Here is a 12,395-nt window from a genome sequence, read left to right as displayed (position 1 = left end):
AAAATACGGTCAAAGAAAAAAAGTACCCAATTTTACATATTCCGGTAATATTGGAGTTATGTAAAAACTTCGGTGTTTCACTTGCAAAATATAAAGCTACAAATTCTTTGCGTCCATCTAAATTAAATACAAGCAAATTCTGGTAGAGTTTACCATAAAAAAATTCTTTCAAAATCTCACTTCAATAATTTAACACACATTGACTTTAACAATAACTTACTACAAAGCCTGATGCTTTCCAATATTTTCACAAAATTATCAAAATTGAACTTCAAAAATTGTGACGGAGGAAGGGGTTTCCAATCATCAAATTCAACATTAATTTCCATTACCATCCAGATTCAACCAAAATCTTACAAAACTAAAAAACAAAAAGGAGAAAATATCAAAGATCCAAGTTCCAAATCACAAAATCATAAAATCATTATATTTTCTGATTTTCATTTCGACAAATTTCAATATGCCAAGTGGCTACATAGCCAAAGGCAAGGACTAAGTAAGTAGAAGCCGGCCTAATATCGCCGGAGAACAGCAACCGCCGGCGCTCCGGCACCACCGTCTTCTACTGATTTCGCTACTGGTCCGATAAATCGGAGGCGAGGCGAGACGCGATGGCCGAGTGGTACATGATATCGTGGAATGCGGAAGTCTCCAGGGTCTTCTTCCGGAGCTGCTTCGCCTTCTCTTCCGTGAAGCACCCCAGCGCGAATCTGGAGCCGGGTCGGGCCGGGTCGGTCCCAGAAACCGGATCGTTGTAGCGGGAGTTTAGCGCCGGATCAGCGGTGATGTATTCTGCCGGGTCGGACGACCAGCCGAAGAGCGGGTTCCACCAGCTGGAGGAAGAGGGCTTGCGGCGATTCGGGTCGGGTCGCTGGGATCCGGAGGCGTTGGGACGGATCGAAACGGGTCTGAAAGACGTGAGAGGAGTTGCCATGGCGATGGTAGATCACAGATTCACAATGCAGTGTACGCAGAAGGAGGAAGACAGAGAAGGGTTTAAGAGAAGATGGAAATATGGAAACTGTGGGAGAGAAAGGTGCAGTGGCTTTTTGGGTTTTGAACGTTTGACAGAGATGACTGATTTCATCTTCTACCGGCTGGACTTCCATATCTAGGTGAAGCTTGTGCTTTGAGAGTTTGTACTCGAAGATATTTTTGTGTTTGCAGAGAGTAAGTATGGGTATAATGGGAAAGAAAGTACAAGAAATAAAGGGGATTATGAAATGGGGTTGTAGGTGATGGGAGCTTGGTGAGGGAAGTGGATAAGATCGGACACGTGGGAGGATGTGTCGAGTGAGTGGTCTATTTTTCCTATTTTTCATTAATTTTTATTGTTTACAAGTGTACTTTTTCTGGTCTTTTTTGACTTTCAACTTGAAGGGGCCTGTGTGATGTGGGTGCTAGTTGGATGCACTTTCTGAAGATAAAGGCCGAGGGGGGGGACCTGGCAGGGTGAACAAGTATGAGATATTTTCAAAGCAATTTGTTCTTATTTCGAAGCAATAGCCCAATGGGCTTTGAGAGAATTCAACAAAGCCCAATTTTTACCCAATGGGCTTTGAGAGAATTCTTCTTGGGGATTGGAAGAAAATTTAGAATTAAAATAAAATCACTCAAAATTGTTATGTTTTAATCCCATCTTTCAAGTGTGGGGACACTCATAGTATTTAGCCAAAAAACAAAACATTAAGTATTTCACGTCATCTACTGATGTGGAGAGATTATTTTCAAAGTTGATTTAATGGTGAGAATATATATATGGGGGCGGATCCGTGGCACCACCAATTTGACACAAGTTTTGACACAATTTTATAACCATTTGATTAGGCTACAATGAATGGTTAAGATTAAACAAACTGATTCTTTTTCTTTAAATAATTATTTGTTGAAATTAATTTTAATTAACTTACTATAATATTTTATCTCTCTTCATTTATGTTTTCCCAACTTCCTAAAAGCATTAACATTTTCTCTCACGTCATCTTCTTCTTCATGCGTTTACTTCTGTTTTTTTTATTCTTCTTCTTTCTGCCTTTGACAGTTTCTATCATTAACAGCACTAAACAAGTAGCTCTTCTCCCTCCCATATTTCACATGTTAGCCATTAATTTTTTACCCCTAAGATTTCAATCAATCTAATAAATAAATGGTATAATCTAATTCTCTGAGTATGAATTTCTTTTTTCTGATCCTGTCTTTTTATCGTTTGGGGTTTGGTTCAACTACTGTCTTTCTCTATCTTGCAGCAAAATTTGGGGAGGTTTATCTTGCAGTCTTGTATGTTGGTTCTTTTGTTAATTTCTTGAGCTTTGAGTCTCTAAATCCTTGGATTACTTTCTATTTAAATTTCTTTTTCCTCTTACATTTGTGGATTTCTTAATGTCTTTTACCATGAGAAGTTCAAGTTCATTCTCAAACAGTTTAGCATCTAACTGCAGCAAAAAGTATCCATAGCTTCTTAGCACAATTAACATTAAGATTTTCAAACAATCTCTAGAATATTTAGCGAAAATTGCATGAAGTGTTGGAGTGGAAAAATCTGGAATAGATCCTTGCGTGTTTGGAGATCAACTCAGAACTTTGTTTCCAGATAAAGGAAAAAAAGTTAAATCAGAAAAAAGTTCAAACTCAAAACGTGAGAATAAATGAGATTGGAGGAGATGGAGAGATTATAGCCTACATTTATGTTACCTTGAAAAGTGGTGAGTTTAATATTTTATTGGCTTTTTATCACAAATGGTCCTTCACGTTTACGAAATTATCACGAATGGTCCTTGAGGTTTTTTTGTGACACTAATAGTCCTTAACGTTTGGGTTTTTTATCACAAATGGTCCCTGCCGTTATAAATTCTGTTAAGTGTGATGTGGAAGATAAGTGGAGCCCACATGTCCAATCATATTGTGACATGTGGATAAAAAATAATTAAATAATTTTTTAATGAAAATTCCAATTTTTTTTTCTGCAACTTTTCATCCCCTTCTTACTCCGTCTCTCCCTCTGCCCTCGCTCTCCACCCTTTGCTCTCCTTTTTGTGGTTCTGTTGTTGGGTTTTGTTATGTTTGAGTGGTTTTCTGATGTTTGGTTTACAATTACTGTGATTACATTTGCAGGGCATATAGATCACTCTGCTAGAGTGATGCGTGTTATTACATGGAATCGTTCTTTTAGAGGAATTCCAAATGTCGATGATGGCAAGGATGACTTCGACTCAGAAGAGCATGAAACTCATGCTAGAGTTTTGGATAAGTTGCTGGCATGGGAGAAAAAGCTATATGACGAAGTCAAGGTACTAAAAAACTTAATCAGTTTCGTTTTGCTATCACTGTGATAGAGAAACTGTGTGAGAAATAGATAGAGAGGTTGTGCATTCAGGTCTCAAAGGTTCTAACTATTTAGGGCTCCACTGATATCAATATTTTGGTTTAATTACTACATTGTTGTACACAATTTCATGAAAATGTATATCTTATATTTTTTTCTTGTAGGTGGCGGTGGCAAAGAAAAAAACAGAGGGAGGAGATGGAGAGCAAAGGGTGGAGAGCGAGGGCAGAGGGGCTGAGAGACGGAGTAAGGAAGGTGGATGAAAAGTTGCAGAAAAAGAAAAAAAGGAATTTTCATTAAAAAATTATTTAATTATTTTTTATCCACATGTCACAATGTGATTGGATATGTGGGCTCCACTTATCTTCCACGTCACACTTAACAGAATTTATAACGGCAGGGACCATTTGTGATAAAAAGCCCAAACGTTAAGGACTATTAGTGTCACAAAAAAACCTCAAGGACCATTCGTGATAATTTCGTAAACGTGAAGGACCATTTGTGATAAAAAGCCTATTTTATTTTATTTGTTATGTTATCAAAATAAAATAAAAATAAAATAAAAATAATAATAAAATCACATTTAATCTTAGCCCTTGAAAGTGCTTGCATCTAAAGGCTATAAAATTGTGTCAAAACTTGTGTCAAATTTGTGGTGCCACGGATCCACCCCCTATATATATATATTTTAATATTTGGGAGGAATAAGAAGAAATTTGGTGGGTCCCATTCAAACCACAAAGACCAAATCTCATTTTCATTTCCCAATTTGGTATAGCTTGTGATACTAAATTTGACACTAAGAAATTTGTGGAGCATCGGAGATGACAAATTTTTTTTTTAAAAAGAGATTTTTTAATTAAAAAGAACGATAACATAATAAACTTACAAATTACATGAATATATTAATAATTTTAATTGAAAAAAGTTCATATCATTAATGCTATTTGGACACACAACATTGACACACTTAGTTGACACCCGCTGATGTGTCAATGTATCATTCGCTGAACATAAAACGAGGAGAAAAGAAGAGCAGATGATACATTGACACATCAGCGGGTGTCACTAAGTGTGTCAATGTTGTGTGTCCAAATAACATTACTCTTTTTCTAATTTTATAAATTTATTGCTATTTACGAGATTTGAACTCATGACCTCTTGAAAATGTGAAAATAATGAACTAATTTTTATAATAAGTTAATTTTTTCAGAATAGCAGAGTTAATTTTGATTAAAAAAAAAGAATCATCGAGTTAACATTACTAATTAGTTTTTAAAACCACTTTATTTTTAAAAAATTGACCTCAAAACGAGTCTTATTGAAATGGTGAGGAATCTAGAGACGTCGTTTTGATTTGTTTCGAAACCAAAGCCAGGACGCACCGTTTAGTACTTCAGTGGTCGTAGCCACGCAATCTCATCCATTCCCTGTTGAAACTCTCTCTTCACTTGGAGCCCTCACTTCCGCGCCATCCACAGCTCTCTGCTTGTGCGCCCACAGCGCCATCCATCGCTGCTCTGCTCAGCTCAGCTCCACCAAAATTCTCTCACTGTAATCCCTCTCTCACCTTCGTTAGGGTTTCACAAATTCATTTTCCTAATTTTATTTAAATTTTTCTTAATTTCTCATCCTTTAGCTTTGCTGTTCCGTTGCTAGGGTTCTTTGAGCACTGGGTTCGCGGTTCGTATCGCATATCAGGTAATTTTACTTTTAGTCCTTTCCGTCCTTCGGTTTCAATTCACCTTGTCTGTGTTAATTTTTCATTTGAAATGTAACATGCCATCAAAGACTCTTTGTTTCCACCTACTAATTGAGATACTTGAGTTTGATGCAATTTTCTTCTATCTTCAAGGTTCTGTTAGCTTCTCTCTCTGATATATATATGTATATTTATGTGTGTGTGTATCTCTGTGAATTTTTGTAGGTTAAGAATGTCCTTATTGTAAGAAAAGTGCACACATCCTTTCTAGGGCTAGGCTACCCAACAATTTATTTCCACAATCCGAACCATCTATATTTTAGGTTATCTTAAGGTTACCCTTCAAAAAATCATCCAGATGAAAGTTTTTTAGTCTTAAAAAATGTGCAGAAAAACGCAGTTTGTTAGATAAATTTGAATCGTAAATGTGGATAATTAAATGTCTAAACAGTTTCTGATTTAGCTGTTTTTTTTTGCATGGATAATCGTTGAAAGAGAACCTAAAAACTGAATGGTTCCGATCATTGGTTTACAACCCATAAATAGAAGAATAGGGACCTTACTATAGAAAGCCTATATATAAATATTTCTACTGTTTTGGTTGTTCATTTCCTTAAATCTTTCATTTCTGGTGTGTGTAACGTTTAGTTGTATTAGTATAGCCTTTGAGGCCTTTAAAGTGAATGCATTCTTATCTACTGCTGCCATCAATCTCAAGAAAACGAAAACAAACATTTCTTCATAAGAAAAAAAAGGGGTTGGTTTGAGATCATTTTCATAAGTTAATTAAACCCAGTGATGATATGCAGTTTTATGCTATGTGTCGGAGATAAAAGGTGAAGAGATTCACAAAGAAGGTAAAAGAAAGTAACTCAATTTGGCTGATTAAAGATAATATGTACAAAGTTTAAGATATACAGTAGGGTAACGAGTAGTCTATCTTAGAATGAATTTGGAGTGGCGCTATCGCCATCCCAAACCATATTTGCCAGCGCTATGGCCCAGTTTTTACAAAAATAAAAAAATTACAGTTTTATCTCTATATGAAATTAACTAAAACAATAATTCATTAAAAAGCCTGACTTTTTGAAAATAAAACATTGAAGGAGTGGCCCCGGTTTCCCATGTCTTGGGTGCGGTATCCACCATGGCATGACCATTTCATTAATTTCCAAAACACCTTTGCGCCAGAAGAGTTTTGCCACATTATGGCATCAAATGTACTGTTCTAATAATTGGATTTTCAATATTGCTATTCTAATATAGCTGTTCAAGAATTACTTCATATAATTTATGTAAACTTCAATATATTGCATCTAGCACTACTTGGTTCTCTAATTTCTTTCATCATTCCAAGGTGCGGTATCCAGGAAATATGGTTGTTTGGCACCCATGACTGGTAGCGCCAAGTAATGTGCCACCACCAGTAGTGTGCAATGGAGGATGAAAAAAAAGCTAATGGGGGTCGGGCAGTGCCCATGGCTGCTGTCTATCTTATTTAGTAAGCATTGGGGTTAGGGCTAGGGAAAAGGGAAGAATAAGAAGAAGCAAGGGTAATTTAGGATTAACGCGCCGGGGTGGGGGTGAGGGGGTGAGATGAATGGATTAGTATCTTTTTATTATTTGAACGGGTCTGAGTGTATAGAGAGGGTGGCAACAGCGCCACTCGAAAATTGTAAGTTTAAGAATTATAATTCATAGTTCTAAGAGATCATGAATGCAATTAAAATGGATGCTGGACAGAATGAGAGACAACATGGAAAGGGAAATATGACAAATGTAAACCATTTTTACAAGGTGGCCCAAAAAGAAGGCGCGGTGAATAAAATATAACAACTCAATAAGAGGAAGGGATAGCTTTACCAACTTTTAAAAATAGTAATATAATAATAACAAATGAGGCATTAAATACTTGTAATAAACTTCAAAGATGAGATAAGAAGGGAAGAATGTAGCGAGAGGGAAGAGGCTCTTGATATCTGGGCCTTGTGTAGGTTGACTAGTCCTTCTATCTCCATTCACTGCGTGATCAGTTTCTCATTTATTTATTATCATTATTTTTTACAATTTCTCTAAATAGTAGTTAATTGAACTATTTTTTCAATGTTAGCCCCAACTATGTTTGGATTGAACCACTTGAATATCCCTTATATACGTGTGTGTGTTTGTGCTCAGTGCTCACAGAAAGTTAACTAAATGGCAATAATACCTTCTGGAAGTACATGGGTTGCTCAATGGGGTATTCGTCCTCAGACTATGCTAAGGCCCTGTGCCATGAATAAGATGCTCACATCCCAATGCTGGTAAGTTTTTGTTTTTTAACATTTAAGAGCCTATTGAACAACATTCACTCCAGTTATAAAGTTCTGATTATATTCCTATTATATCACGAACACTTTAGACTATCATTTAGAATAAAACACCAGTACCGGTTGACGTTTTCTCTATATATGCTATATCTGTTTCTTTGGTTTATTTGGTTTCAAATTTTAAATTAAAGCACATCTGCTTAACATGCTACCAACATCTCTTAGATTTTATATAGTATTAGTTTAAGGATCATCTTGAATGCAGTGTTACAAGCAAAATAGGCTATTTGGGGGCACCGAGTTCAAGCTTCTTCTCTCGGGATTCCTTGAATGCTCTATTCTGTGCAGGCCCATCTCAAACTTCACATCGCAGTAGGGGAGCGAGATTCATAGTTAGAGCAGATTCTGTGAGTATAACAAACATTGGTTTTACTTACCTTTACTTCCTTGAATAAAGAAGCTTAATTGAATGAGTGTTCATCAACCGTTTCACAATTGATCTAAACTCATTCTCACATCCAGGATTTTTATTCTGTTCTTGGGGTCTCAAGAAATGCGAGTAAATCAGAAATCAAAAGTGGTATGTACACTTCTATTTCTTTCTTTTGTTTTTTTCCTAAAACTATTGTCAGTGTATTGTTTCTGTTGCTTTTATATGCTTTCTTATTATTTGCTAATTTTTATTTTTGCTATAATTTTATAACTAGTCATTTTTGTTGATTTGAGATTTGATCTGTTTATAGAGAAAACTGCTTCCATTATGATATTCAGTTGTTAATTCTCTCTTAGCCTTGCATGTTTATCTCATTTTTTCTGCACATCCGATACATGTTCAAAATTTCATTAAGGAAATTTCTCTGCTGTACATTGCATGTATACAGTCCATCCATTTCAGCAAGACTCCTTGCCCTTGGTATCCAGGCATCCAAAACTGAACATTTTGAAATATAATATGAAACCCTCTACTGTGTGAGGACTGTATTGTATTGTGAAAAAAGTCAGATCCACTTCTTGAATGTATACATTCATAGATATAAATAGTGATTTCAGTAGTCTCACGTCTTTACTTTCATCAACCTCTTTTAGAAGCTAATCTCATGATTTTTCCCTTGTGGGGCTGAAGAAACAACCAATAGGATGCTATTGGAGGTAGTTGGACAATTAGTTTCCTGAAGTCATAGGAAGTTTTGCCCCCTCAAATTCAACTGAATAATTTGACCTGATGTAACTTGGTTGTGCACCTTTGGCAGAATATTTCCACTTGCTTTTCTATGATATATTACTATGCTCTATATATTCTTATATATACGTTCTCCAATCTCCACCCTCTCTGAATTTTGGGATAAGGTGAAAAACAACTCATGTCACTAGATTTGGTACATACGCATTTTAAGAATAACAATGCCATCTTCCGGCCAAGGCGTGTGTTTTAAAGCTGTTTGCAATATTTCATATTATCATTATGAATGAATTTCTATAACAGAAATACAAAGTAACCCTTGGTATAGGAACCTAATATCTGAAATGCTTCGGTTTGGTACAGATCAGAAAATAAAACTAAGCTTCTATCTTTTTGGATGCATAAAGCATCCAGTGTGATGTTCCTGTGCTTGAAAGGTTTAATACATTAGGATGTGTGGCTTGAATTAATCATGGTTTGTGCTTTTTTGGTTTTATTATGTATTTTTTTTTCTTGTAGATTTTATCATCCTCTAATTTCTCTTCTGTATACTTTTCACATTTCAGCTTACCGGAAGCTTGCAAGAAGTTTTCACCCGGATGTAAACAAGTAAGTCAGTATTGCCAACTTAATTTTGAATAATAGTGTCTACCATTTTCTTTTCCCTCTTTGCCCTTAAATTCACTTTCGATCTTTTATCCTGCGTGTGTGCATGTGCACATGCATGCAAACACATGTGTGTTGTGTTTTGTCCTATGAAAAAAGTAATCTCAGCTGTGTTACATTGCAATTGAATGTTGAGCCAGATTGTTTTGTTATTGATCTATCAGCATGGTCCATAGAATTTGATGGTAGTATGTTTGAAGGTTTATGGTTAGTTTATTTTTCATTATATACAACTGTAGCATACCAACAGAAATAAGTGCAAATCGAAGGCCATGAAGAATATTCTCCCAAACCGTTGGCTCTATTCATATCCCTTATAACATGTCAATAGCATGTCAATAGTGGTACAGCTTTAAGAGAAAAAAGCTGCTTGTGGGATATAGGTTCATACCTTGGCCTGGGGATTTTAGTAGCTTGTGATTTAAATCTTAGGGTTGTCGAAGGAGATGCATAAAGGCTTTGGTAGAGCAAATTAAGGTTTGGATGAATGTATGTAAAGTGGAAAAATGAGTTGGATTTGAAAAGGGCAGCTTGCTAGAAATCACTTGCAGTAGCTAATTTCTTGGGGCTATGTGGCTGTTTCAAAATTGGTAGACCTGAATCTGATCAAAATGCATCTGGTTCCTTATCTCACCACCCAGGCTAAAGTGACCGGAGTTTAGATTAGTCAGTTTTCATGGGCTGTGTTGTAAGCGGGGGTTTGGTAAGATGAACACTAGAAAAGGACACAAAGCTTGATTGAAGCATTGAGGCTGAGTTGAACATCTCTATCTCTTAATGGTCGTATATTCAAATTATATTTTTGCTAAAATGGTGCAACCTTTTCTGTCCTATCAAAAATGCCCAACTTTCTTGCTGTCCCTCGTGAGGAATTTTTTTTCAGCACTACCTGTGGTTCTTTTCCAAGCGAGTATTCTCTCAAATATAGATATTAATCGAACTATCAAATTATGTATATATATATGTGTAGTGGATGTCTCGTGTCTGGATTTTTGGAAGTTGATGTGCTGGGCTACCTTGTCTCAATGTCAAGACATGCAAACCCGTCCACAAGTTATTGGAGTTGGCACATTAGTTTTTCCCTTTTTGTCACTATTGAAGAGATAGAAGTAAAACTGTTCTAGTAGGGTAGCTGAAGTCAGAATTTTCCTCTTATGAAGTTTGATATATATATTACCGGTGTTTATCTGTTTTGCAAGTGGAATTGTTTTTTTTCAAGTCTTTCCTTTACTTCCCTTATAGCTTAGCTTTAGTTTATACCAATCTATTTGGTAAATGTTGTCTGTTTTCATTTTGTGGGAATTATTCTTTTCTGTGTTGCAGAGAACCAGGGGCAGAAACAAAATTCAAGGAAATTAGCAATGCATATGAGGTAAAAACATGGTTTTATTATGCATCATTGATGTGGTGGCTGTTGTAGTCTTTATTTTAATTATTTAATCTTTGTAGGTCTTGTCTGATGATGAAAAACGATCACTATATGACAAATATGGAGAGGCTGGACTTAAAGGTGCTGGTATGGGTACTGGGGTAAGTACCTCTCGAATCTTGATTGGGAAAAAATAGTTTTATTCATTGTATCTTTACTTTCTTACAGTGGGATGGTGAACTGTAATATTTCAGGATTTCAGCAATCCGTTTGATCTGTTTGAGTCACTATTTGAGGGCATGGGCGGTATGGGTGGGATGGGCGGAATGGGCGGAATGGGGGGAAGAGGTTCTAGGAGTCGAGCGGTTGATGGACAAGACGAATATTATAATCTTGTCTTGAACTTCAAGGAAGCAGTTTTTGGGGTCGAAAAGGAGATTGAGATTAGCCGGTTGGAGAGCTGCGGGACTTGCAATGGTTCGGGTGCTAAACCAGGCACCAAGCCATCCAGATGCAGCACATGTGGTGGGCAAGGTCAGGTTGTTCAATCAGCAAGGACTCCATTAGGTGTCTTCCAGCAGGTCATGACATGCTCTTCATGTGGTGGGTCTGGGGAAACATCCATCCCCTGCAACACTTGCTCCGGGGATGGTAGGGTGAGGAGGACGAAGCGGATCAGTCTTAAAGTTCCAGCTGGTGTTGACTCTGGAAGCCGTTTAAGAGTCCGAAATGAAGGTAATGCTGGAAGGCGGGGCGGGTCTCCTGGTGACCTATTTGTTATTATAGAAGTTATCCCAGACCCTGTCCTCAAACGGGATGATACCAACATTTTGTACACCTGCAAGGTGTCGTATATTGATGCAATTTTGGGGACTACACTTAAGGTTCCAACAGTTGACGGCATGGTTGATTTGAAGATTCCAGCTGGGACTCAACCGAACACGACCCTTGTGATGGCCAAGAAAGGTGTTCCTCTTTTAAACAAGAGCAACATGAGAGGTGATCAGCTGGTCCGAGTGCAGGTTGAAATCCCAAAGAGATTGAGCAATGATGAGAAGAAGCTCATCGAGGAACTTGCGAGTCTAAGCAAGGGCAAGGCCACAAGCCGGAGATAATTTTTTTGTGGTTCTTTGTTTCATCCATATAGTGCTGACCCCGTCAGTTTACATTCTTCTTTGTTGGTGCATCTTTTTGGCCTTGATGCGCATTATGGAATTCATCAATTTTGAATTAGTTTGGGGAGGGGATCATATCTGTAGTCGTAGGTTAAATTATCTGGTGATAGTGTGTCAGCTCTAGGGAGGGGACCTAAAGGAGGTATAAAAGAAACAAGACATCTTTTCTCATAATATATGCATTTCAACTTGATGTTAATTGTTGCCTTATTCTTTGGGATCAAACAGAAATCGTATGATATAATTTTGTCTCTTTTCTTCTTTTGACGGTTGTCTGATTTCCCTTTACTTCGAAGCATGTTTCCGACACTGGCTTATGTGCATGATGCTCGGTTGTGGGAAAAAAATTTCAGTGCTTCATTGACAAAATATATGCGACGTAACATCGCGTGATAGTGTGATAGTGTGACAGTTAAATGATGTTAAATTTCAATTTTTTTAAAGTGTTAAACTTCAATTTTTGTGAAGTTGTAACACATATACTGAGTGAATCAATGAGCTTCTACATTTAGGGACTGTGAATTTACCCGCATTTGAAAGAATCTTGAACATTCATTAAATCCTGTGGATTTACCTGCATTTGAGAGAATCTTGAACATTCATTAAATCCAATGGGTAAAAACAAGTTACGTCGCATATATTTTTTTTCTCGCAAAACACACTATTGCAGCT

The 12,395-nt window shown here is 36.8% G+C and overlaps 2 protein-coding genes across 3 annotated transcripts; one reads left to right on the top strand and one right to left on the bottom strand.

The window, feature by feature from the left end:
* Positions 1–296: 296 nt before the first annotated feature.
* On the bottom strand, positions 297–1,086 carry LOC110748796 (uncharacterized). Its single transcript, XM_021948752.2, has one exon. It carries the CDS (start codon positions 932–934, stop codon positions 575–577), a length of 360 nt encoding a protein of 119 aa, XP_021804444.1. The 5' UTR covers positions 935–1,086; the 3' UTR covers positions 297–574.
* Positions 1,087–4,721: 3,635 nt separating this feature from the next.
* LOC110748809 (chaperone protein dnaJ A6, chloroplastic) lies at positions 4,722–11,988 on the top strand. 2 transcript variants are annotated; one of them, XM_088250838.1, is made up of 10 exons: positions 4,722–4,876; positions 4,982–5,023; positions 5,834–5,881; positions 7,200–7,327; positions 7,599–7,740; positions 7,856–7,913; positions 9,080–9,122; positions 10,503–10,551; positions 10,629–10,709; positions 10,803–11,988. In XM_088250838.1, exons 4-10 carry the CDS (start codon positions 7,221–7,223, stop codon positions 11,661–11,663), a joined length of 1,341 nt encoding a protein of 446 aa, XP_088106964.1. In that variant the 5' UTR covers positions 4,722–4,876; positions 4,982–5,023; positions 5,834–5,881; positions 7,200–7,220; the 3' UTR covers positions 11,664–11,988. The 2 variants fall into 2 exon arrangements, with proteins under 2 accessions (XP_088106964.1, XP_088106963.1); XM_088250837.1 differs by lacking the exon at positions 5,834–5,881.
* Positions 11,989–12,395: the final 407 nt, after the last annotated feature.

Source organism: Prunus avium, chromosome 3, assembly GCF_965620075.1.
Source record: "Prunus avium chromosome 3, drPruAviu1.hap1.1, whole genome shotgun sequence".
Lineage (NCBI taxonomy): Eukaryota > Viridiplantae > Streptophyta > Magnoliopsida > Rosales > Rosaceae > Prunus > Prunus avium.
The sequence above is the reverse complement of the archived record's forward strand: the minus strand, read 5'-3'. Positions and strand labels throughout refer to the sequence as shown.